This window comes from Gopherus flavomarginatus, chromosome 2 (genome assembly GCF_025201925.1).
Source record: "Gopherus flavomarginatus isolate rGopFla2 chromosome 2, rGopFla2.mat.asm, whole genome shotgun sequence".
NCBI lineage: Eukaryota > Metazoa > Chordata > Testudines > Testudinidae > Gopherus > Gopherus flavomarginatus.
This window is the reverse complement of record NC_066618.1, coordinates 37,492,104-37,518,925: the sequence shown is the minus strand read 5'-3', so window position 1 is coordinate 37,518,925 and position 26,822 is coordinate 37,492,104. Positions and strand designations below refer to the sequence as shown.

The following is a 26,822-nucleotide window of genomic DNA, read 5'->3' as shown; positions in this document are numbered from 1 at the left end:
TGGCCTCCTTTTCAGCTGCTCGGGTCCACCTACCTCTGGCTTTGAGTCAGTATGCGGGTTCCCAAGGCGTTAGCTGCCCTCCTTTCCCTTTTTGACTTTCTACCCTGTCTGGGAATGGAAAATAAATCTGGGGATATTTCAGAGAAGACTGGGGGTTGACAGTCTACTGTGGATGCCTCACTAACTTCAGGGTTCCCCTCTTCCTCCAATCCTCCTACTGGGAGTAAGTTTCCAAACCCTGGGAAGTCCCTCCCTATGAGCACCGGGTATGGGAGTTAAGGGACTACACCTGCTGCTACCTCAAAGTAGTGTTCCCCTGAATCTTGAGTTTTACTGGGATGATGGAGTAATAACCAACTGTCCCATGGATGCATGTTATCCCTGTACGCTTAGCCCGCAGCAGTTGACTACACTTGACGAGCTTCCCCAAAACAAGCGTGATAGCACTCCCTGAATCAACCAGTGCCGTGGTCTCTACCCCATTTAGTTTCACTGGTCTGGTGTATATATGTGGGGTTAGTGAGACCCCCACAAGGTGGATTAGGGGGCATGGGTCTGCCCAGTTCCCCAGGTTACACTGCATCGGCTCCTCAGCATTGGGACACTGTGCAGCTATATGTCCCCACTCCCCGCAGGCATAACATCTGTATGGAGCCCTAGGCATTCTCCAGTCTCTTGGTCTGGGCAATCTAACATCATGATCCTCTTCTCCCTCTGTGCTCCGACTCTTTGTGGCCTCTGGTGGGCCTTCAGCCCCTCTCTTTTTCCACCTGGGCCCTCCTGGTGGCCCAGTCACCCGAGCTCTAGGGCTTGGTGCTGCTGGTTTAACCCAGGGTGCCTCTTCCTTAACTGGTCGGGTCAGCTCCCTCGCTGTCCTTCGCCTCTCTACCAGTGCAACAACTTCATCATAGATGGAGGGTTCGTTCTGGCTTACCCAGGCACGAAGGTCTGGCGATAGTCCCCTCTTGTATCGGTTGATGACCAGAACCTCTAGTATCTCTTCTGGACTCCAGAACTCCGTTCGCAACCACTTTCGTGCGAGATGGATGAGGTCATACAATTGGGACCTCGGGGTTTTGTTTTCCTGGTACCTCCACTCATGATACCGTTGGGCCTGCACTGTGGTAGTTACCCCAGATCTGGCCAGGATCTCTGCTTTCAGCTGGGGGTAGTCTGCTGCAGCCTCTTCAGGCAGATTATAGTAAGTCTTCTGGGCCTCTCCCCAGAGGAATGGGGCAAGGATGCCAGACCACTGATCTCGAGGCCAGGCCTCCTGTAGGGCTGTCCTCTCAAAGGCCAGAAGGTATGCCTCTACATCATCCTCTCGCGTCATTTTCTGCAGCCAATGGCTGGCCATATGATCTGCGTCACATCATGGCCGCGGTTCAGCTCTGTAAGGGTCTTTACCTGGTTTACCAGTTCCTGCAACATAGCCTGGTCTTGAGAAGCCTGATCCATCAGCAGGCGATTAGTCTCTTGCTGCAACAGCACTGCCTCCTGTTGGGCAGCTGCCTGGACACGGGTAGCCTCCTGCTGGGCCGCCGTAGCTTGTATCAATGCCCGCACTAAGTCATCCATTGTGGTGAAAAAAAAAGTCCTCTACCTTTTTTTTTTTTAAATCACCCTCCTTCTTCTGCCACGCTGTGCACAACCAAATACCACCCAACACCAGTTGTGACAAAGTTCCTCCTCTACCTTGGTGGGTCCTGCGCTTATTGGCAGATTTGCTCACCTCAGTGATCTTCCCCACAGTCTGGATCAGCTCCTCCTGTGTCTGATCAGGAGTTGGGAGGTTTGGGGGGAACCCGGGCCCGCCCTTTACTCCAGGTTCCAGCCCAGGGCCCTGTGAATTGCAGCTGTCTATAGTGCCTCTTGTAACAGCTGCATGACAGCGACAACTCCCTGGGCTACTTCCCCATGGCCTCCTCCAAACACCTTCTTTATCCTCACCACAGGACCTTCCTCCTGGTGTCTGATAAAGCTTGTACTCCTTAGTCCTCCAGCAGCACACCCTCTCACTCTCAGCTCCTTGTGCCTCTTGCTCCCAGCTCCTCACACGCACTTCCTGTCCTCTCCTGACTGGAGTGAGCTCCTTTTTAAACCCAGGTGCCCTGATTAGCCTGCCTTGATTGACTGCAGGTGATCTAATCAGCCTGTCTGTCTTAATGGATTCTAGCAGGTTCCTGATTACTCTAGTGCAGCCCCTGCTCTGGTCACTCAGGGAACAGAAAATGACTTATCCAGTGACCAGACTCCTGTACCCCATTGCTCTGGGTCTGTCACACTCACTCAAAATTTAAATACAGCTACCTCCAGAGTGCAGTGTAACTTAACAGCTATAACAGTTGTGGCGAGGCACCCTTTCTGCCTCGCCGGGCTCAGCGCTCCCTCCTCTGGCAGGGACAGGGCCTGGGGTAAATCAGCCCCCACTCTGGAGCACGTCTGTCTTCCCTCTTCAGGGCTTGTTTTTCAGAGCCTTCCCGATAGGCCTCGAGGCAGGCCTGAGAAGTGCTCCTCTGCCAAACAAAGGAGAACAAGTCTATAAAGCACCAAAACAGAAAGGGAATACCTCTCCCTGGCCCCCTCACTGGGGCAGGTGTTGTCCTGTTGCTGGCCCTCGGGGTGTCAGTCCTTCCCCTACAAAGGCACTGGGTTTTGGGTGTCTCCCCTATTAGGCGGAGCACAGTCTCTTATACTGGAGAAGCCTATCTCCCGCCCTCCTTCTTCTCTCTATCACCAAGAGAGAGATTTTAGCAGGTTTCAGGCAGCCCTTAATTGGACTCAGGTGTCCCTAATTGACCTGAAGTAACCCCTTCCCAGCTTGTAGGAAAAAGGACCGTTAGCATTCTAGGGCTAACGTACCTGTTTTCCCAGACCCTCCTGCAGCCATCTGGCCTGACTTTGTCACACAGTGCATAGCAACAGAACAAAATAGTGGACATAAGTGAAAATACTGTATCTAATTGAAACAGAAAGGGGAAATTTAGGTAGGCAGAAGGCTACCTGTCCAGGAGTTTGTCTAGAGCAGTGGTTCTCTACCAGGGGTACATGTACCCCTGGTGGGTATGCAGAGGTCTTCCAAGGGGTACATCAACTCTTCCAGATATTGCCTTGTTAACAGACTATATTAAAAGCATTAGTGAAGTCAGTACAAATTAAAATTTCATCCAGATAATGACTTGTTTATACTGCTCTATATATTATACACTGAAATGTAAGTACAATATTTATATTCCAGTTGATTTATTTTATAATTATATGGTAAAAATGAAAAAGTAAGCAATTATCCAGTAATAGTGTGTTGTGACACTTTTGTATTTTTATATCTGATTTTGTAAGCAAGTAGTTTTTAAGTGAGGTGGAACTTGGGGGTACACAAGACAAATTCCTACCCCACCAAAAAAATCAGGTATTGAGTCTTGAACAGGAGCTCAATTGTCTCACGTTATCAAAAGTGGACAAATTTAGTCATGATACAAAACTACTCAATAAAGCATTAACTTTTTTAAACACAAGTAAAAAGAATGACTTACATATCTGAAAAAGTTCCAGACAATGATCTTTACCCTGGGCTTCTTGAAATGAATTCTTCTGCAATATCTGAAAACTATAAGTCATAAATTTTCTCCTTGTATATAGGTAAAATCATACACTAGTAAAGCTGTTAGTCTTCCACTGTGGATTGAAGCCCTGTTTTAATACTAAGTAGAGCACAAACTATTGTTACTTACAACATTCGTAGCTGGTATCACCACAATCATTTTTATCAACTTCACCACTTCTGAAAACAACTAATGTTTGGCTTGGATGGATGAACTCATATTTCTGAACTGACTTCAACAATCCTTCTGCAAGATGACAGCTTATTTGAAACAGATGAAGCTGAATAATCTAGTCAATCCTGGCTGCCTTCAGAACCATATCCCTGAAGCATGTCTTGATCTCACATTTCTGTCATATTTGGCTAGGTTGTGAGAGCTTCAAGATTTGAGTAATTTTGTAGCCTGTTTGAGTTTTGATTGAATACTAGACAATGTAAAATCAATTACTTCAAAGCAGATGTACTTATAAAATTCCTTTGGTGAATTTGGGTAGCTGGGTTCACCTGTCCCTATTTACATTTTCTTGGTAATTTTTCTCTTCCTTGGAAGCTCAGGCATTCTGGACTTTCTCCAACTTTAAACTTTTCTGGGGCATTTGCACCCAAAATAAATTATCACTTTCTTCTGATCTGATGGACTGAAGAGAATTAGTCAGTCATTTTCATGTAAGTCTGTCCTTCTGTTGCTGAAAAGTCCAACCCCTGTAGAGTTTTGGTTAGATTGTCTACCATGTTTAGGACTTTTTGTCATAGTTCAATACCAAAAGAGGAAGTTAATCTTCTCTGTTTGAGCTAATGTGCCACCAATTCAAACACTTATTTCAGGATCTTTTGTTGCATCCTTCACTACCTCCCAAGTTGCACAAGGTAAGATAGTTCTCAGAAATTGTAACCAATGCTTCTGCTTGGAGAGTCCATCTTGTTGGACAGAGGACACAGATACCTGGTGATGTACTTAACACTACATATTTAATGTCCTGAAATATAAACAACTTATTTGGGTAATTTTAAAGTTAATTTAGCAATTTTGTAAAGTTACAAGAGTTTCTCTTAGGATAATATTATTTTCAATAGCACCTGTCATGCCAAATTCAAAGCATACCCATTCCAATCAGTATACATAATTTGTGGTTCCTCCTGTTGCCATCTGATTGTTACACCTGATACTAAGAGAGAAGGGATCAAAAGTCCTCATGCAGAGAGGGTGTGTGTTTGACATGAAAAACACTTTATTCACATAAAACACATGAAAAACTACTAAAAATGTTATAAAATTGCCATATTTACACAGGAAGATATGAATGAAATAAAATGAAACCATCTTAAGTGAACATCAAACATGAATCACTAAAGCATCATCATCACTAAGTTCACTCATAATATTGTTAACACACTAAATCAACCAAAAATTATCCAGGTTAAAAGTAATTTATAAAAAAGGTGTAATCGATCTGCAGCTGGGCCACAATCTGCATGTGGAACAGCCCTAGCACATCACAGTCTTCTACCCTGGCCACTCAGTTCTAGAGAGATTTCAGAATGGCTAGTTTTTGCCTGGCCCAGAAAAAAGTTAGCTAGGAATGAAACCTGCTGAATGTGAGCACTGTATCTCGCTCCCAGAACAAACAGGAGAAAACCAGTCCCAGACTGTTGAAAAGCTGCTGAAAAAACAAAAAAACAAAAACAAAAAGAGGAACCAAATGGGGAAATGAAGGAAAAAATGAAACACCATGTCTGAGGCTGAACAGAAAGAGCACTGCACAGACACACAGGGCTGATATGGTCACAAAATGACTGGTTGCTATGATGCTGTGCAGGACCCTCCAATGCAGGTCACCAGAGCACTTAGAATGAGGAGGTTTCTACAGCATCCTCCAAGTTGAGGACATAAAGTCACCCAGGGACAAAGCCATCCTCCAGGTTGTATCAGGGAGAACAGAATGGATGGCATAATGCCAACCCTTGACACACATACCATGGAGCTGCTTCTTGATCATGGCTACAAAACAAACATTTACCAGACCCTTCCAGGACAACTATCTACCTGGGTGCACTAGAACCTCATCCACAGAAGAGAAGGCAACCAGTGAAAGGAAGAGAGGGTTTCCCACTTGAAGGACAGTTCTCGCAAAATCTTTCTGCAAATGCTGAGTAGCCCATTTAAGGAGTGCTGCCTGGAATTCAGCAAGAACCTTATCCAAAAAACCACACAGACTGGTTTCTGGTCTGAGCAGCAAAAGCATGACAAACAGGGAACAATCAGGTGAGGCAGGTTGGTCAATCCAGCCTGAGTAAAGGCGGAAAACAGGCTCCTGGCAGAAAGAGCTTCAGAAAATAAAAATGGGTTGAAAAACAGTGGCTCTTCTAAGACCATAGGCTAAAAACGCCTGGTCAGACTGGGCACTGCAGAGAAGTCACCACGCATTAAAATGGCCATTATAGAATGGAGGCAAATCTAAACTTTGTAATCAGCCAGGTGCCAACAAGAAAATGTGAAGGTCAAGGCCCATCCTCCAACACGATGGAGGATAGAGAGGGCAAGGGACTTCCAGGCCAGCAGGGAGTCAGAGTACAGCAACAGCTGAACAGACTGGATGCAAAAAGCCACCAACCTACTGACCAGGCCAATAAGCCCCAGCCACCCTCATCTAATAGTAAGAGCAGCAAAGCAGGGTGCAACCAATGGTAACCATTCAAAAAAAAAATAAAAGATTAATGTGCTGAATCTTGTTCATATCGTTGTAAACAGACACAAAGTGCAAGTGCCTGCACTTCACCTTCAGACATGACAAAAACTGAGATGTCATCAGCATAGGTTGACAAACAAACTGGGAAAGCGCCTGGCTCTCCTGGCCCAGGTAGGCCAGTCAACAGCTTCTTAGGAGGTACAGGAATGGCTTCAGAATCAGGGCATATAACATCCTAGACAGAGGGCACCCCAACGTATGCCCCTGCAGACTGGGAAGCAGCAGCTAATACCCCTATTAACCTTTAAGAAACTACAATCATTATGAAACAATAAAGAAATATATGAAGTGCACTGGCCTAATCCCCAAAGCTTCTCATGTTACTAAAAGATAACTATGATTAACTCTATCAAAGGCCTTCTCCTGATCCATTGAAATAAGCCCCACATCCAGATTAAAAAGTTTAGTAACAGTAAAAACACCACAAATTAAGAACAAATTATCAAAAATACAGCAGCTAGAAACAGAATATGTTTGATCAGAATGAACTGAAGTATCCAAACAGTCCTTCAGTTGGTTAGCGAAGGCCCTGGATAAAATTTTATAATTGAAGCAGAGAAAGAAAATACAATTCTGAAAATTACAGCAGTCTCCTTTTTGTGCAGCAGGGTAATCACTGCCCAACAGCAGCGGAGGGGCGGATCTTTCTCCTTGATACACTCCAGCATCATTATAAATAAGTCAGGACCAATAAGATGTCAGAAATGTTTGTAGAATTCAGACGGCAGCCTATCAATATAAGGCGCATTGCCCATAGAGAGCTGCTGGACTGCAACAGAGACATGACAGCATGGCATCCAGGCACCACTGCACCTCACCAGTTAGACAGGGTAAGTCCTAGTGCAGCTCTGCCATCGCCAGCATATCAAAGGATTCAGACAAATACACAGTACTGTAAAAGGAAAGAGCTGCTTTCCGGATCTCAGCCAGCTCAGTCATCAAATAACCATTTGGCAGTTGGAGACAAGAGACCTGCTGACAGTCTGCAGTCTTCTTCTCCAAACCCCCCCGCCCCAAAACCTTGCGGGAGGATCAAGACTATGCAGCTGGATACAAAGGGCCTGAACCAGGCACCCTTCACCTTCTCTTCCAGCAAGCAACTCAGGATCAGTACTTCTCAGAGATTGGTGAATCCGCACTGGGTTCCCCATATTAAGGTTGCCATGAAGGTCCAAGATATCTCATTCCAGGGCATATATGGCCTGATGCAAGGACCACGTGGTAGCCTAGGTGTACTGCTGGCAAAACAGTTCGATCTGGACTTTCATGTCATACCACCACTCTCTCAAAGACTCATAAAGGGGCTTCTTCTGCCGCCAGCCCTCCCAAAGCACAGTGAATATCTGGGTGAAATTCAAGTCCTGTAACAATTTGGTAATAAAGAGCCAGTGGGAAGAACAGACAGGAAGAAGACGACACATACTGACAGAGACATAATGATGATTAGACAAGTGAGTGGGAAACATGGAGGACTGAACAAACATATTCACACTGGCTTTCATGGTATAAAAGCAATCTAGCCCCTGAGATGTGGCTGGGAGTAGCTTTCAGTCAAAAGTACTGCCTAGCAGTGGGTTGGGAGAATTTCCAAACATCTATTAGCCCAAAGGTCTATAGGAGACTATATTGTTCCCTGGATGACTGAAGGTGCAGCTCCTCATGGTTCCTGTCTAAAACAAACATAAAACAATGCAAATGAAAACCCCTTCCAAGACAGGTCACAGTCAAACATGGCATGTGAAAGTGTTTGTAAAAAAGAGACACTGTCTTGCCCCACTGTGGGTGCATACACAGTAAAAAGATTAAAAACAACAGTGCCAACATGTGTCTTCACATTGAGGAGCTGGCCCTGCACAATCTCCTTGACAGAGAGGATCTGTGTCCCCGCACCCTGGTAAAAGAGAACAGCTACCCCAGCAGTGACATTGGAGCCACTCCTCAAGAAAGCTTCCCTTTCCCATTCCTTCCACCAGTGCTCCTGATTATCAGGATCTGAGTGCATCTCTTGCAAAAGGACCTCAGCCCATTTCTGTCTGAGAAATTCAGAGTTGTGCCCTTTTATGACCATCCTAGCATCCATTAATATTTGCAGAGTTAAGTTGAGCAGCACCCCAGAGACTAGAAGGAGAGAGCCAAGGAGCAGAGAGAAACAATGAAAAGCAGAAATACTTGAGAAAAAAATGAGCCGATGGGAGGCCCATATATTCTGCACAAGCTCTGCATGCTTCCTCAAAATACTCAGCAACTTTTTGAGATGGCAATGTTTCCTATGATCACCCAAGGTATCTCTTAAGACAAGAGTAGCTGAGTGAACCAAGTGCTGTAAGTCAGGAAAACAGGCCTTGACCTCAACTCTCTGCTTTCCTTTAGTGCTACACAAGAAGAAGTCATTAATCTTCTGCACACTGTACCCACCCTTCCTATCTAGCTGATGGGCTGGGATATCAGGAATCAGTGAGGAATCAGAGAGAGATCATCGTCGTCCTCTCCACCTCCCTCAGTCTCTGCCAGCTTAGAATAATATTGAATTGCTATGTGAATAATGAGAATGTTACAAAAGGAGAGAGATTCAGTGGAAGAAACTGGCATATCTATTTGCCAAAGAATGATAGGCAGCACAGCCCCAGCCTGAGACCTGGTGTCATCACTGTAACATGCAGGATTGGGGGCTTGAGGGCTCACCATGCCAGGGGAAGGCAGCACCTCACTGGGAGCTCCAGTCATGGATCCATCACCCACAGCAAAGCAATTCTTCTTAGGGCATAGAGCTCCACCCTCAGCCACGGCCAGCAGCTCAAGGGCCTCCAAATTCCTAGCCCTTTTAGAAAAAGTCCAGCATAAATCTATCTTCTTGGTCTGTTCTTCACCCCCATCTCTATAATGTGTGACTGCTTGCTCTGTAAGGAGAAGCTCCTCAACTTCCAGGGCTATCTTCTATCCAGGCATAAGTGATGGGGTCATAACAGAGGGTTTCTCTGGGGAGTGCTGCTCCTTGGACAATGGCAGACCACATGGGCAGAGGGAATAGTCTGGTCATGCACATGCAGGCTCAGTCTTCTGCTGGTCCCTTGGTGTTCCAGCCCCTCCCCACGATCCTGGGGTCCCATATTCTTACCAGGGAACCCAGAGCCAGTGTACATGACTAGTAACCCCTCTATTGACCAGGGTCACCACACCGTTTCAGCTTTTCAGAGGTAACAAACACTGTATAATCCACACCACCTACATACGCCTTTAAAAACAGGTTGAAGAGCTGTTCAGGTTATTTAAGCCTGGGCCTGGAATGACATAACATGTTTCATATTTGGATTCTTGCAACTCAACAGAATAATCCTAACAGCAGAAACAATGAGAGAGATCAGATACTAGGGTCTCATTGTGAATGAAGCGGGGGGGGGGGGGGCATAGGAAAAAAAACTATTTTAGTAGCAGGAATAAACAAGGGAAAAACTGGAAAAAAAGATTCCTTGACCCAAAATCCCTCCTGTACCAAATGATTCACAAACTGCTGTTGGGTCAGGAAAATCAATGCAGATTTACTAATTCGAGAGGCAGATTTTATGTTAGCACAGCCAATAGTCTTACCTACACACAGCAGACTCCACAATAAAGAAGACAGCAGGAACACACTGAACCCCATGCTTGGGGGTCAAGCCACTAAACTCATCTGAAGTGGACCCTCATGGAGAACCCCCCCAATCCAAAGGAAAAAAGGGAGGGAACCCATCACCCCTAAAACAAAGAAACAGCAAGAAACAAAAACAAACACAGACTAACACAAAACCAGCTAGTGCACATAGAACATACCAAACACAGTCTCACTCTCAGAAACTCCCACAGCCCCAAGAGAGAGAATCAGTAGTCTTTGTGGGGGAGGGAAACAGCTAGCCTGGCTGCAGAAAGAGTGGGAGAAGCACAGGCAGGTGAGCCTTAAACAGGCCCAGAGAATTCCCCTTCACAAGAACAGGAGACCCTGCTTGTTGAGCCACTTCCCAGACAGAGAAGAAAGGAGCCAGGGCCTGCTGCAGAACATACCTACAGCCTGGCCTCAGCTACCAAGAGCCAGCTGACAAAGAGACCATCAACAGCTAAGACATCAGACAACTGTACCCCCATCTGGGTTGATTAGAACAAACTGAGTTATCAGAATACTGTCGCTGCTACAATAATTAGATAGTGTAACACAATATTCAACAGCTATTTTTTTTTAAACTCTAGCTCCCTCAAATAAAACCCCCTGCTTTAAAGTCTATTTACAGTCTAATGCAGGGGTCGGCAACCTTTCAGAAGCGGTGTGCCGAGTCTTCATTTATTCACTCTAATTTATGGTTTTGCGTGCCAGTAATACATTTTAATGTTTTTAGAAGGTCTCTTTCTATAAGTCTATAATATATAACTAAACTATTGTTGTATGTAAAGTAAATAAGGTTTTTTAAATGTTTAAGAAGCTTCATTTAAAATTAAATTAAAATGCAGAGCCCCCTCAGACCAGTGGCCAGGACCCAGGCAGTGTGAGTGCCACTGAAAATCAGCTCACGTGGCACCTTCGGCACCCGTGCCATAGGTTGCCTACCCTGGTCTAATGTGTTTTATTTAAGTTCATAATTATTTCTTTGCATCTTCTGCTCCAGGATAAGAATTGATTCCTTTTGGGATAAGCACCTTTGATCTTAAAACTTCAGGATGGTGAATCCACTTTTCCCAAGAGGAATAAAAACAGACATGGATCAGAATGGATTCAAGGAGTCAGCTCCTGATAGGAGACCTCTAAATGTAACAGATCCAAGTAATCTTGAATGTGACAATCTTTATTTTCTTTGAGTCTGGCACTTTTACCCTCTCTTTTTGTGAAAAGACTTATAGATAGTGACACTGAAAATGGTGCCCATGTAGATCAGAAGTCATGAAGAGAGAAGTTAGCTATGTGATTGTTTAGTTCCTATTCCATAGGCTCTATGAACAGCAGAGTCTGTTAGTGGAAGATTCAGGGCTCTGGTTGGCCAGCCATCAGAGTACACTAGAATAGTTGTCTCTTTGTCAATGGCTGCCAATACTACTATCATTTTGGTAAATAACATGACAGCTAAGGTCAAACAGCAAAGTAGATTAAAGGTCCTAATGACAGGATTAGAAACCTATGACAACAATGGGCAAATACATGTGGGTATTTTGCAGACCCTCTGAAGCAATGAAGTTCCCAGAGCTAACTGCCAACATTACTGATATGGAGGACTCCATTTTGAAATGTTACTTCTACATTCCTGACTTGACAAGCTTCACTTCCAAAACTTGATGTAGGTTTTGCTTGAACTTGTGCGAATAAGAGAAAGAACTGGAGGAGAGTTATGGAAGTGGGATAAAACAGCAGAACAATGTCAAATGTAAAAGTTTTTAGAGATTTTGCTGCTTGGCAGTCTAACCAAAGACAGAGAATACTTAAATGGCACTCAAGCATCCAGAATGATGTATCTATCAAAAGGCAGGAATGGTAGCTAGTTTCAATGTTAGTACTATTAATGGAAAGTATGAATACTAAAGCCTTGATCCAGCAAAACACTTAAAGCATGTGCTTAACTTTAAGCATGTGAATAATTCATTGAAGTAAAGGGAACACTCACATGCTTAAAGTTAAGCATGTGCTTAATTGCTTTGTTGGATCAGAGCCCATGAGAACTGATTGAACAAACAGTTGACAAACTGCATACCAGACAAAGTGATGCATAATGCTCCTAACTTTTATAAGAGAAGTAGTTAATTGTATTTTGCTTCTTGCCAAACTGCTGCATTGCATTTAAAATATCTTATTTCCTGTTTCATAACAAACAGCAATAATTTAACTGAAGTTCTTATAAAGCTTTACTTAGTTTTTATGTCTACATTTTCAGGGCAGTGTGTATGGAATTGAAGGTACAGGATTTCTATCAGTCTGTTTTCCCTCAAAATAAAGTTACAAAGTATATTATTTTTCCTAAAAAATTTCATACTTACCATCTTCAAACAAACAGCACATTTCTGTTCCAGTTGGAATTTTCACAATATTAAGATCTGTTTCTTCCATCGCTGCAGTAGCCTGGGAACGTATCTGGGGCTAGTATGGAACATTTTTTCATTAAGACTGACTAAAAGCTATTGGTTGTTTAAATAACAAGAAACTTGTGTGAAATTCAAGCAAAGACATAAAACCATCTATAAAACAATCAAATACTATAAAAAGTGGAAATCGGAAGTTCCATAAACAATTCGGACACCAGCCATGTTTCAGTGTTTCTTTGTATTCCCGTGTTTGTCTAGATCAACCTGCTGTGTCTTGTTTTATACTTAGATTGTAAGCTGTTATGAGTACAGACCATATTTTTGTTCTGTGTATGTACAGCACCTAGCACACTGGGGTCTCAGTCCATGACTACAGTTTCTAGGCTCTACAATAACTACAACATGTTGCAAACAAATACTGAAATATTCTCAATGAGCAGCATTTAAATAACCATAACTCTGTTTTAGTTTTTGTGTTACCATTTTTTGGCCTTGTTTAAATTTCCATGGAAATAGTATTAATACTTCTTTTGATTTTTTAGAAGGTGAATGGTCTCTTACAGACCTTTTTAACATTTGTGACGGGGTCAGGCCAGATGGCTACAAGAGAGTGCTGGAAAGCAGGTATATTAGCCCCAGGATAAGCAGGGAGGAAACCTGCTCAGGCAAGGTATGGACAGCAAGCCCAGGGGCATGGGGAAATTCTGAGGTTGAGAGGACTATCCCGGCCTACTGCTAAGTGGAAGCACAGAACCCACCGAGGCAGAGAAGGAGCTCTGTCACAACTGGTGTCAGACGTGAGATGGTGTGACAGTGCAGTGGACTAAGCCAAAAAAAAAAAAAAAGTAGAAAACGGGGATCTTCTTGTCCTCACCACAATGGACGACATGGTGAGGGCATTAGTACGGGCCACTGTGACCCAGCAGGAGGCCAGCTGAGCCCAGATGACAGTCTAGCAGGAATTGATAGGGTTGCAGCACTAGACCAAGCAATTGCTGATGAATCAGGCTGCTCAGGACTGAGCGCTCCTGCGAGAAGTGATGGACCAGCTGAAAGCCCTGATCACCCTAGCCTGTGGGCCCAATGAGACATGAGTCCTAAAGGCCACTGGTTACCTACCAAAGATGACTGCAGAAGACAATGTGGAGGCGTACCTCCTTACCTTTGAAAGGACCGCGTTGTGTAAGGCCTGGCCCCAGGACCAGTGGGCCAACATCCTTGCCCCCTTTTTGTGTGGGGAGGCCCAGAAGGCTTACCATGATATGCCTGCAGACGTCGCGTCCGACTACCCACAACTGAAGGCGGAGATCCTGGTGCATTCAGCGGTAATGACAGCGGTGCGGGCCCAGAGGTATCACAAGTGGACGTACCAACAGAGCAAACCTCCAAGGTCCCAACTATTTGACCTCACTCACCTTGCACAGAAGTGGCTGCGACCCAAAGCCCATAGTTCTGAGGAGGTTCTGGAGATTCTGGTCATAGACCGGTACACGAGCGGACTGCCACCAGATCTCTGTGCATGGGTGGGCCAAAATGACCCCTCCTCCTATGACGAGGTGGTTGCACTGGTGGAGAGATGGATGATGGCCAGAGAACTTTTATGACCACCCAGGGAAGATTCTTTCTGAATCAAATGATCGGCCCCGATCCCAGGAATTCGGATGACCAAGCACCCAGGAAGGTCTAGGTGGGAGAAGAGGGGAGCCGAGGACTAGCCAGGGACCATGAAGAGATGGAGAGACCTGGGAAAAGAGGATTGTGGGGTCAGTCCCCCTAGCCCAAAGGACAGGGGGGTGATTAGGGCCATGTATAGATGTTACACATGAGAAGAGTTGTGGCACATAGCAACCCAGTGTCCTAATGCTGAGGAGCCCATGCAGTGTAACCTGGGGAATGGGGCAGACCTGTGCACCCTAATCCACTTAGTGGGGGTTGTGCTAACCCCACATAAATATACAAGACCAGTGAGACTGAATGGGGTAGAGATCATGGGGTTTGTGGACTCCGGGAGCTCTATCCTCCTCATCACCAGGAAGCTAGTGAAATGCAGTCAGCTGATGCAGGTCAAACATACAGGGGTAACATGCATCCATGGGGCGGTTAGTTATTACCCCACCAACCCAGTAAAGATTGAGATCCAGGGAAACATTACCAGGGTAACAGCAGGGGTGGTCTCTACACTCCCATACCTATAGAGAGAGATTTCCCAGGATCTGGAAGCTTGCTCCCACCAGAGGGGCTGGAGGAAGGAGAGGATCCCAAAGTTAATGAATCATCCACAGCAGAATGCCACCTCTGATTTTCTCTAAGATATCTCAGGATCTGTTCCCTGTTCCCAGGAGGGTCAGGAAGACCAAGCAGGAAAGGAAGGCAGCTAAGGCCTTGGGAACCCGGATCCTGACCCAGAGCCAGGTCAGTCCTGGAAAAGATAATTTTGGATGGGACCAGGCGGAAGACCTGAGATATGACATTAGGAAGGAGGTGGCTGAGATAGATGGGGTATCCATAGATGAAAACGCCCAGGGACCAGGACCCTACTTCATGATCAAGAAGGATCTCCTGTATTGCGTCATACAGATGTAGGGGTAGGAAGTACAGTAGCTCCTGGTGCCACGAAAGCATCTGAGGGTAGTGTTAATCCTTGCCCACAGTCACCATTTTGGAGGGTACCTAGGGGCAGAGAAGACCCTGGCACAAATCCTACAAATGTTCTTCTGGTCGGGAATACATGAAGAAGTTTGGCGGTATTGCGCCTCCTGCCCCAAGTGTCAGCAACACAGTCCCCGTCACCTTCAGGCTTCATGGGGCTCCAGCCACCTTCCAGAGTCTCATGGACAAGCTGTTGCGCCCCCATGCCGGTTATGCTGCCACATACTTGGACTATGTGATTATCCACACCCCAGACTGGGAGACCCACCTGGAAAAGGGAGAAGTGGTGCTGAATACCCTATAGTGCACCGGCCTTACAGCCAATCCTGCCAAGTGTGCCATAGGACTAGTGGAAGCTAAATACCTAGGGTACACTTTAGGGAGAGGCATGGTAAAGCCCCATCTACATAAGCTGGAAGTGATCCAAAAATTGGCCCCAGCCAAACCAGAAAAAATAAGTCAGAGCATTCCTAGGCATAGTGGGGTACTACCAGTGATTTATCCCCCACTTCACCACAAGGCAAGTCCCCTGACGGACCTGGTAAAGGCCTGGGGACCTGACATGATCCGCTGAACTGATGCGGCAGAGGGGGCATTCACAGACCTGTGGACAGCCCTCTGCAGCAACTCTGTGCTCATAGCCCTGGACTTTACTAAAGAATTCATTTTACAGATGGATGCATACGAAGTGGAGTTGAGGGCTGTCCTGTCACAGACGGTCGGAGAAGATGAACACCCAGTCCTTTACCTTAGCAGAAAACTCCTTCGGAGGGACCAGAAAAATGCAGCAGTAGAGACGGAGTGTCTCGCCATTAAGTGGGCCATGGAAACTCAATCATATTACCAGCTAGGTTGACGATTTGTCCTCGTGACTGAAAATGCCCCCCTCCAGTGGATGCAACGGAATAAAGAGAAGAATGCCAGGGTGATCAGATGGTTCTTGTCCCTCCAACCATTCCACTTCCGCATAAAACACAGAGTCGGAAGCCACCATGGTGATGCGGATGGCCTGTCCCGGGTACACTGTCTAGTGATCCAAGTTGCCCAATCCCATGGTTTTGAGCAGCAGGGATGGATTTGTGACAGGGTCAGGCCAGATGGCTACAGGAGAGTGCTGGAAGGCAGGTATATTAGCCCCAGGATAAGTAGGTCGCTTTTCCCTTGGTAACTGAACAGAGGTTGCTCTAGGTTAATTAGGACAGCTGGGGCCAATCAAGGGCCTGCTAGAACCTGTTAAAAGCCTCCCCTCCAGCCAGATAGGGGCATGCGATAGGAGTTGTGGGAAGGAAGTGCATTACTGGACAGCTGGGCAGTGCAGATGCTGACAAGGAGGGAAAACCTCACAGGTACAGAGGCGAAGGGCAGGGGAAATCCTACCCAACAGGGTGAACAACACTTCTGGGCCCCGGAGGTCTGAGGGAACAGACCTCACTGGAGCGGAGAGATTGAACTGGGTGTCTGGTTTGCTGCCACCATGTCTGAAGGGGCTATCAGAGACTAAGAGGCTCTCCTCCCCCTCCCCCGTCAGGGAGGCCGGGAGGAACCGTGCTCAGGCAAGGTATGGACAGCAAGCCCAGGGGTGTGGGAAAATTCTAAGGTAGAGAGGAATACCCCGGCCCACCACTAAGTGGAAGCGCAGAACCCACTGAGGCAGAGAAGGAGCTCTGTCACACATATAAATAAAAAATTGAGTATTTTGTGTATATTCTTCTATAGTAACAAATATGGTGGTTTACTATCAGATGAATAGGTTTTTTTTTTAAGGTAATAGGGAAAGTTTTATTCTCTGGTTTAAGGATTATATTTAGTCTATTCCGTACCTTACTGTCTAATTACAGTTGTCTAATTAGGGGCATAGCAAACTATTTTTCTCAGTAAGAAAAGATTGCTATTTGACATACCTATATAGACATACCTAGTAAGTCATTTAATACCTATTTGCTATTTGAGATACTGTACCTATACACTGTTTTTTAAATTTTCATATACAGTTCTGAGAGAGAGCTACATGATAAAGGGAAAAGGTTCATTAAGAGTTTGTTGCTGTTGTTCATGTCTTGTTAAAAGGGTAGAGCTAAGGTTGTTTAGATGCCTGCCATTGAGAATCATTCTTTTTAAATTTTTTGTCTGTATTAACTGAATGTTAAGATGGAGCACTAGAACTGGTTTTGTAACCTTTATATGTCTTTTCTTGAATTACACATAGCAATCTTAACATTAAATTATTTGTTATTAAATTTTCTAATTTTTAAAAAGGACTTATACATTTTATTGTTAAATGTTACTAAGTGCAATGTTGGTCTTAGATATTCTATAGATGGTCTATCATAAACTATTATTCAATATAGACCATTTGTCTAAGTTCTGAAAAAGTAAAAGTTAATGTAAATTACAATATTCACAACTACATGTTAAAATGTACACATGTATAGTGATGTTCAGATATCTGCAATAAACCACTGTCAGATATAAGTGGTCAAAAGAATCACTAGAACAATTTTTTCACTGTGAAAAATCACAGATTTTTTTTGACTCCTTGCTATATAAAAATTTAGCTTTTCAAAACTGTCAGAAAATTTTACTATATACTTGTATTATTCACAGAAAAAATTTAAACAGTTAAATTTAATGAAAAAAGAAGTTACATACCAATGGTGAAAAAGGGAAATATAAACCACCCCTTCGTTCATTTATTTGGCTTGCACCAGTTTCAATATAGAGAGGAACAGCAAGCTGTAAAACACCAAAAACATACTAAGCATATTTCAAGAAAACATAACTTAAGACCATGTATGCTCACAAACAACTAAGCTTCAATAATAAAATACTGAAATAGAATGCACTGTTTTGTTCATCTGATTAAATGGGGAGGTTGCATACAATAATGACACCAAAAGACAGTTAAAATATAGCTAAACTAAAAAACAACTCTTTTACATGTAGAATTGAATATGTTCACAGCTGGACTTTATATGTGATCTTATGCAATAAACAATATGTATCAGTGCAAAAACCCAATGTATGTGCAACTATTATAATTTAATTTTTAATTGCATCAATGTCAAGAAGTTGAACATTTGGTTTTCACTAGGGCTGTCAATTAAATGCAGTTAACTCACATGATTAACTAAAAAAATTAATTGCGATTAAAAAAATTAATCGTGATTAATCACACTGTTAAACATGGGACTTCTGTAGCCAGCACTGCAAGGTATTTACATGCGATGTATGCTAAACACTCGTATGCCCCTTCATTCTTCGGCCACCATTCCAGAGGACATGCTTCCATGCTGATGGTCATTAAAAAAAATGCATTAATTAAATTTGTGACTGAACTCCTTGGGGCGGGGGGAGAATTGTATGCCTCCTGTTCTGTTTTATCCACATTCCGCCATATATTTCATGTTATAGCAGTCTTGGATGATGACAGCACATGTTGTTCATTTTAAGAACACTTTTACTGCAGATTTGACAAAACGCAAAGAAGGCACCAATGTGAGATTTCTACAGACAGATATAGCACTTGACCCTAGGTTTTAGAATCTGAAGTGCCTTCCAAAATCTGAGAGGGACAAGGTGTGGACTATGCTTTCAGATATCTTATAAAAGCAACACTCCCATGTGGAAACTACAGAACCCGAACCACCAAAAATAAAATCAACCTTCTGCTGGTGGCATCTGACTCAGATGATGAAAATGAACATGCATTGGTCCGCACTGTTTTGGATCATTATTGAGCAGAACTCATCATCATTGACGCATGTCCTCTGGAATGGTGGTTGAAGAATGAAGGGACATATGAATCTTTAGCACATCTGGCACATAAATGTCTTGCGATGCTGGTGCCACGTGAACACTTGTTCTCACTTTCAGGTGACGTAAACAAGAAGCAGGAGGCATTATCTCCTGCAAATGTAAACAAACTTGTTTGTCTGTTTGGCTGAACATGAAGTAGGATTGAGTGGACTTGTAGACGTTAAAGTTTTACATTGTTTAATTTCTGAATGCTTTTTTTTGTACATAATTCTACATTTGTACTTTCAACTTTCATGATAAAGAGATTGCACTACAGTACTTGTAATGGGGGAATACTATTTCTTTTGTTTTTTTACAGTGCAAATATTTGTAGTAAAAAATAAATCATTTTGTATTCTGTGTTGTAACTGAAATCAATATATTTGAAAATGTAGAAAAAAATCCAAAAATATTTAAATAAATGGTATTCTATTGTTTAACAGTGCAATTATTCATGATTAATTTTTTTAATTGCTTGACAGCTCTAGTTTTCACAGCAACTTTAAGTCATCTGCTCTGCATGTTCGCATTAAGGTTCTGATTCAGCAAAGCACCTAATCTTGTAATTCCATCCCCACTCTGGAAAGCATTTTATAACTATCATGGAAGTGGCCAGGGGTGGGGAGGAGACAGCCAAGCTAATTGGTGGCAACTTCTGGTGGCCAGTGCAGGTACTTGCTCTATGGGCGGTTTGGTTCCCTGATAAAACAGAATTGGAAGTGGACTTAGGAAAAGGCATCTCCTGAAGAAGCTGGGGAATGGGGTCAGGGCTTCTAATGTCTGATACAACAAGGAGACAACCCCTTTACCCAGCCCCTTAGCCCTCACATGAGTTAAGGCCAGTGGGGTCCCAGCAATGGTGTGGGAGCAGGTGTGGAGGGGTGTGGGGCTTATGGCAGTCTTCAAACAGGTGAAAATCATTAAGGAAAGAATGATGAACTTCACTGTATGACCTATTGCCAGATAGTTCCCAGATAAATTACATAATTACGGTTGTGGTCTAATTATCCACATCCCTTGTACCTTGTTTTTCTCCCTGCACGTCCAGAACAATGCATGCATGCATGCATGCATGAAGGTTCTGATTCAGCAAAGCAATTAAGAATGTGAATAATTCCATCCATATTCTGCAAAGCACTTAAGCATGTATTAAATTTAAACATGAGAGTAATTCCACTAATGGAAATTCTCCTTTGCATGTACAGAGATATGTAACAGCTATCTCATTGCTTGACTGACCTCACCAGGGTTGATCTTAATACTTTTATGTTTGAATTATAATTTAGAGGAATATACTGATATTTTCTGGCTTTATCCATTTCCTTTGAGTTGATGGTGACTGTAGAAGTACTTCCCCATCCATTAGGATGGACATCTGTAGTTAAAATGAGTCTGGCTCCAACAGAGGCATTCCTTGATATATTCTTTGAATTTATTCACCAACTGAAGGATTTTCAAACGTATAGTGCCAAGTACTGTTGTCTGAGTGTTAAGACTACTAGCTCTATTGGGAAAGTCCAGTGGAGATGAGAGCTATGGCTGATCACAGATCTGATCAAGCTGAAGGACCAGGTCATCAGACCCATCCCCTTTACACTGCCAGAGCAGCACAAATTGGACAGAGCACACACAACTCTATGTGAATGAAATAAATGTTTTCCTCTTTGTGTAAGTTCAGTTGCCAAGCAGTAAGTGAGTTTTAAACAATAAAAGCAGCAGAGTGTCCTGTGGCACCTTACAGACTAACAGACGTTTTGGAGCATGAGCTTTCGTGGGTGAATACCCACTTCGTGACATGCATCTGACGAAGTGGGTATTCACCCACGAAAGTTCATGCTCCAAAAAGTCTGTTAGTCTATAAGGTGCCACAGGACTCTTTGCTGCTTTTACAGATCCAGACTAACACGGCTACCCCTCTGATACTTTTAAACAATAAACCTTCCATTTCTATTTTGCCAAACACTTTCTCTTAGGTCCTTTTTTTAATAGCATGCATGTGCATGTGTGTGTCATATTCCTAAGGGCTACATTGTAAGAACACAGTCTGACTCAAGTAAGGGACAGCACGTAGTTGCACTGCCTCAGGAGCAGATTAGGGAATGAATTGTGACTCGGCGGGAAGCTTGGAGGAGCGCTTTAAATGCCGGCCCCTGCCCTGCTGCCGGAGCTGAGGGCTGGGATTTAAAGAGCTCGGGGCTCCCCGCAGAGCCCTTTAAATCCCTGCTGCAGAAGCCGATGCGGTCTGGCATGGCATACTGGCTCTTGCCAGTACACCGTACCGGACTGGACTGGCTTACTTTCACCTCTGCCCCCTCAAGATTTCTAATAGATTGGTGAGACATAATTTCCATTTACAAAAGACTCTTCCCAAACAAATCATGTTCATCTATTTGTCTGATAACTCTGTTCTTTATTATAATTTCAACCAATTTGCCTGATATAGAAGATAGGCTTACTGGCTTGTAAGTGCCAGGATCACTCCTGGAGCCTTTTAAAAAAAATCAATGTTACATTAGCTGTCCTCCAGTCATCTGGCACATACGTTACATGCCACAGTTGGCAGTTCTGCAATTTCATATTTGAGTTTCTTCAAAAGTATTGGGTGAATACCATTAGGTCCTGGTGACTCATTACTGGGTAATTTATTAATTTGTTCCAAAACTGCTTCTACTAACACCTCAATCTGGGACAATTCCTCAGATTTGTCACCTAAAAAGAATGGCTCATGTGTGGGAATCTCCCTCACACCCTCTCAGCAGTAAATCACTTTTGTATCTTTCTTATTCTTGCTTTTGGATTTGCTTGGCTTCATAATATAAGTTTATTACTAGGCTTTGCAGTGTTAGAAGGTTAGAACCTTCCAATAAAAACAAAACATTAAAAAACAATCAATTGCATAGTTGTTTTTACATACGGGTTGATTGAGGGATGCATGGTTAAATGCTGCTGCCTGACGGTACAAAGTATGTCTAAGAAACATCTCATCCTTAATGGCATGCAGGCTGAAAAAAAAAAAAAAAAAAAAAAAAAGAGTCTCTCTGTTAAATTAAAAATGTAAACATATATCGATTATAATGTAGGATGTCATTGCGAATAATTACAATTGATGAATTAGTTAAAATATCTCTCTCTAGAGATACATCTCTACATATCTTGCATTAGAAACTTTCCATTTCCCTTTAGATTACACATGATGCTGTGAAGAATTCTGTGATATTATGTGTTAAGGTGTTTTAATATATTTTAACTATGCAAATAAGTACATTTGTGAATATGGCAGCTCTCTTTGCAAAACTTGAAGACCTTAACATATACAACAAAAAACCAACCAAACAAGCAAAATAAAAGCTATGATTAAGGGCTTGTCTCCATAGAGAATTAGTGTGTGCCAATCCAGTGTGTGAATCTACAGTGTACTAACATGCTGTGCACTCACTTGCTATGGAGACCAGCCCTAAACACCTTGCCCTCCCATAAGATCATCAGAGCCAACACAGAGTACAGAAAATACTTTCATTAAAAAAATGAAAATAACAAGAGAAAGAAAAGAACAGATCAAGTTAAAAATGGAAAAATATAAAGTAAAACTTGTGTACATTTTAAAACACGGTACTGCTTTTTAATACAACAGAAGGAATATGAAGACATCTTACATAAATGACTATATGACTCATGATGTTTGCTGTACTTGCAGAAAGAACTGAAATAATGGGATGAGACAGTCTGCTAATCCCTCTCACATCCTATGACAAATACATCTTTTTACTGACCAGCAAGAAACAATTCTCATGAGTGTTCCTTTTACAAGCCTCAGGCTTAATGAAGCAAACACACAAGAGAGAATGAGAGCAAAAAGTCAATAAATATTCAGTAATAAGTTGTGCATATTGCTAGATATATACACTAAATGTATTGATACAATACCACACTCTGTGGAGCTGAAAAATCCTTGAGGAACAGAACATATTCACAGCTTTAAAATATCAGGCTTTATAAATCTATTGTAATTTTATGTTGTAGCCACTCCCAAGGGGCGGTGCCCCCCTCAACTCATTCCCACCAAAATCCAAAACTGAAGCTCTGATGCAGAGTGTAACACATGCAGTGGGTATACAGCCATGCAATACTTACTGTATAATGATCATTAAAGGAAAAAGGCATAAGGAACTGATAGCAGAAATGCATGAGACCTATAGGCATAGAACTATAAGAATGCTTAAGCAGTTCCCATAGTATAAGGCCTTACAGCATAAGAGCAGTTGCTCAATAAGTTAGCATAAGTAAGTAAACTAACAATGACCTTAAGTCACAAGATGGCACAAAACTTTGTTTATTGTTTTGCAATAATCACAAGTGTTGCAAACTGCTGATAGGTAATCACAAGATGCTAGTTTATACCAGTTTGGGATATTTTTAGTTAAGGACATCAGCAAATGTCTGGTTACAAGAATGACATGCTAACTAACTGATATATGCGCTAATAAGCTTGAGGTAAAAGGATTAATAACCTCTGGGAGAAGAGCATCCCAACATGAGTAGGGTTAAGAATTATAAACAAGAAAAAGGCACTGAAACTCCTACTGAACATGTATTAGGTATAGTATTGTCAGTATAACACATTATAACAGCTGTATCCTGGCCTGTGTGCCTGGAGAGATGCCAGGATGGTGACTACTGATGATGCTGAGGGGGAAGATAAGGAAAATAATTAACAATTCAGGTGGTTTTGCAAGGGATAGGGTAAGTATATGGATACTCAGCTCATTCTGCATCCTTTCTATTTGCCATGCTGAGCTTGAGTGTTTGTGAATTTGCTAACTATATTAAAAACAAATTATTATAAATATAGTGTGATTTCCTAAGTGTGAGTGTTGCAACTGTGAACATCAGGGTTCCCAACTGAACAGTAATTCTGGTAATACAGGGCCTGATCTTAGGGCAATAACCTACCAAATTTTAGAGTGCTAACTGGGGAAACTCACATCAGTAATATAATGAATATACAATCAACAAATCAGGCAACAAGAGGGGATGAAAAGTGGGCTGTGGAATACACCCCTCTATCCACATCTCCAAAAACAACAGTTGTAATAGCATAATTAGGGGTGCTGGAACAATTTTTATTGTGGGGGTGCTGAAAGCCATTGAACCAAACTGTAAACCCTGTATAGAATGGAAACCATTTCAAGCCAGGGGGTGCTGCACTCCCGCCCCCACCTCTGCACTCCTTGTTCCAGAACCTATGAGCATAATGTTTGGTAAAAATATGCACTGAAGGCCAGGTAGCAGCCCTGAAAATATCCAATACAGAAACATCACTGAGGAATGTGGACAAAGCCACTCGGGCCCTCACTGAATGAATGAGCCACCAGTCTCTGTGGACATGTGGTGGTGTGGTCTGAGCTATCCCATATGCCGTTATAATGCAGGTGGTGGTCCAACCAGAAATTGTCTTTGAAGAGACTGCCTGACCCTTCACACAATCCACATAGGAGACAAAAAGCCAAGGCGATGAACAAAATGGTTTAGCCCTTTTCAAATAGTGTGCCAAGCATCGTCTCACATCCAATGCGTGAAGGCAGTGTTCATCTGCACTCGAGTGTGGCTTAGGAATAAATACAGGTAAGTATATTGATTGGTTAAGGTGAAACTCTGAAAACGCTTCAGAAATTTTTTTTGGATGTGGCCCTAGGGCCACTTTGTCTTGGAAAAACTGCACATACGGAAGCCCTGCCATTAGGCGCTGCTGTTCCCTATTCTTGTGGATTTTATGGTAGTAAGAAAAGCTGTCTTTCAGTAATGGAGGGACACAGAGCAAGTTGAAAGGGACTCAAATGGAGGTTCCATGAGGGCAGCCAGTATTTATGGTCTCACAAAAGAACCATTTTTTTCAGACATAGAAAGAGACAGACAACACATTTCAGAAATCTGACTACATGTAGCTGGAAAAAAATGACTTTCCTTGTATCGGAGGATTGAATGCCAAAATCACACCTTCAATGACCTGAGACGCAGACCTGCGGACTTCAGATGTAACAGGTAATCCAAAAGGTCCTGAATGCAGGCTAGTCTTGGCTGAATTCCTTGACCCAGTGACCAAACTGAAAAACACTTCCACTTGTCCAAATAGGTAGTCCTAGTAGAGGGTTTTCTCCTTTTAATTAGGACTTGCTGAACTGATTCAAAACATCATCCTTCCTCCTCATCTATGCCAGGAGGTGCAGACTGCTCAGTGCTGGACACCAAATCTGACAGTGGTTTGCCAGTAGGTTGAGAAGGAGGGTGAAGAGTTCTGCGAGACTGAACAGATAGACTGAGAAGGTCAGAGATAAATTAAATAGTAATAAATCATCAGGACATGATGGTATTCACCCAACTGTTCTGAAGGAACTCAAATATAAAATATGAAAGTGTAAACTACTAACTGTGGTATGTATCCTACCGCTTAAATGAGCTTCTGTATCAGATGACTGGAGAATAATTAATGACGCCAATTTTTAAAAAGGGCTCCAGAGGCTATCCTGGCAATTACAGGCCAGTAAGCTTAACTTCCACAGCAGGCAAATTGGTTGAAACTATAGTAAAGAACAGAGTTATCAGACACATAGATAAATATGACTTGTTGGAGGAAGAGTCAACATGGCTTCTGTAAAGGGAAATCGTGCTTCATTAATCTATTAGAAATCTTTGAAGGGGTCAACAAACATATGGACAAGGCCAGTGGATATAGTGCACTTGGCCTTTCAGAAAACCTTTGACAAGCTCCCTTACTAAAGGTTATTAAGCAAACATGAGATAGGAGGGAAGGTTCTCTGATGGATCAGCAACTGCTGAAAAGACAGGAAACAAAAGGTAGGAATAAATGTCTGTTTTCAGAATGGAGAAAGGTAAATAGTGAAATCCTTCAGGGATCTCTAATGGGACCAATGGTGTTCAGCAAATTCATAAATGATCTAGAGAAAGGGGTAAAGAGTGAGGTGGCAAAGTTTACAAATGACACAAAATTATTCTAGTCCAAAGCAGACTGTGAAGAGTTACAAAGGGATCTCACAAAACTGGGTGACTGGACAACAAAATGGTTGATGAAATTCAATACTGATAAATGCAAAATAATGTACATTGGAAAACATAATTCCAACTATACATACAAAATGATGGGGTCTAAACTGGCTGTTACCACTCAAGAAAGAGATCTTGGAGTCATTATGAATGGTCTCTGAAAACATCTGCTCAATGTGCAGAGGCAGTCAAAAAAGCAAACAGAATGTTAGGAACCATTAGGAAAGGGATAGATAATAATACAACTATATAAATCCACGGTATGCCCACGCCTTGAATACTGCGGACAGTTCTGGTGGTCCCATCTCAAAAAAGATATACACCTCTACCCTGATATAATGCGGTCCAACATAATGTGAATTCTGATATAACGCGGTAAAGCAGCACTCTAGGGGACGGGGCTGCTTTACCTCGTTATATCCGAATTCATGTTACCGCAAGCGGTTCCTCTGCGCCCACCTGTTACTTGCTGCAGCCCTCTCCGGGGGCCCCCTGCCCCAGCTCACCTCCGCTACGCCTCCTCCCATGAGCGCGCCACAGCTCTGCTTCTCCTCCTTCCAGGCGCGCTCGTGGGAGGAGGCGGGGGCGAAGTGGAGGTGAGCTGGGGCAGGAGGGGCGAAGGCAAGTAAGGGAGGGCACAGAGGAACCGCTTCCCTCCCCAACTCACCTCCACTCCGCCTCCTCCTCCTCCTCCCATGAGCACACTGCTCAGCTTCGCTTCTCCTCCCTCTCAGGCTTGACGCACCAAATAGCTGATTGGTGCAGCAGGTCTGGGAGGGAGAGAGGGAGGGGAGAGAAGCGGAGCTGTGGCGCGCTGATAGGAGGAGGTGGAACGGAGGTGAGCTGGGGTGGGGGGCCCCAGGGAGGGCCGCAGCAAATAATAGGGGGCACAGACAAAGAGCGGGGAGCAGTATCTCATCTCCGCCTCCTCTCCTGAG

At 43.3% G+C, this 26,822-nt stretch overlaps 1 protein-coding gene across 1 annotated transcript in view; it reads right to left on the bottom strand.

Annotated features, from left to right (window-relative positions):
- The window catches only part of C2H10orf67 (chromosome 2 C10orf67 homolog), a 123,918-nt gene that overhangs the window by 15,681 nt on the left and 81,415 nt on the right, over positions 1-26,822 (bottom strand). The window contains exons 13-15 of the mRNA XM_050939114.1: positions 21,740-21,827; positions 17,680-17,763; positions 12,337-12,436 (exon numbers count right to left, since the gene is read on the bottom strand). Of these exons, the coding sequence (XP_050795071.1) occupies positions 12,337-12,436; positions 17,680-17,763; positions 21,740-21,827 (272 nt within the window). The remainder of the gene's footprint in view (positions 1-12,336; positions 12,437-17,679; positions 17,764-21,739; positions 21,828-26,822) is intronic.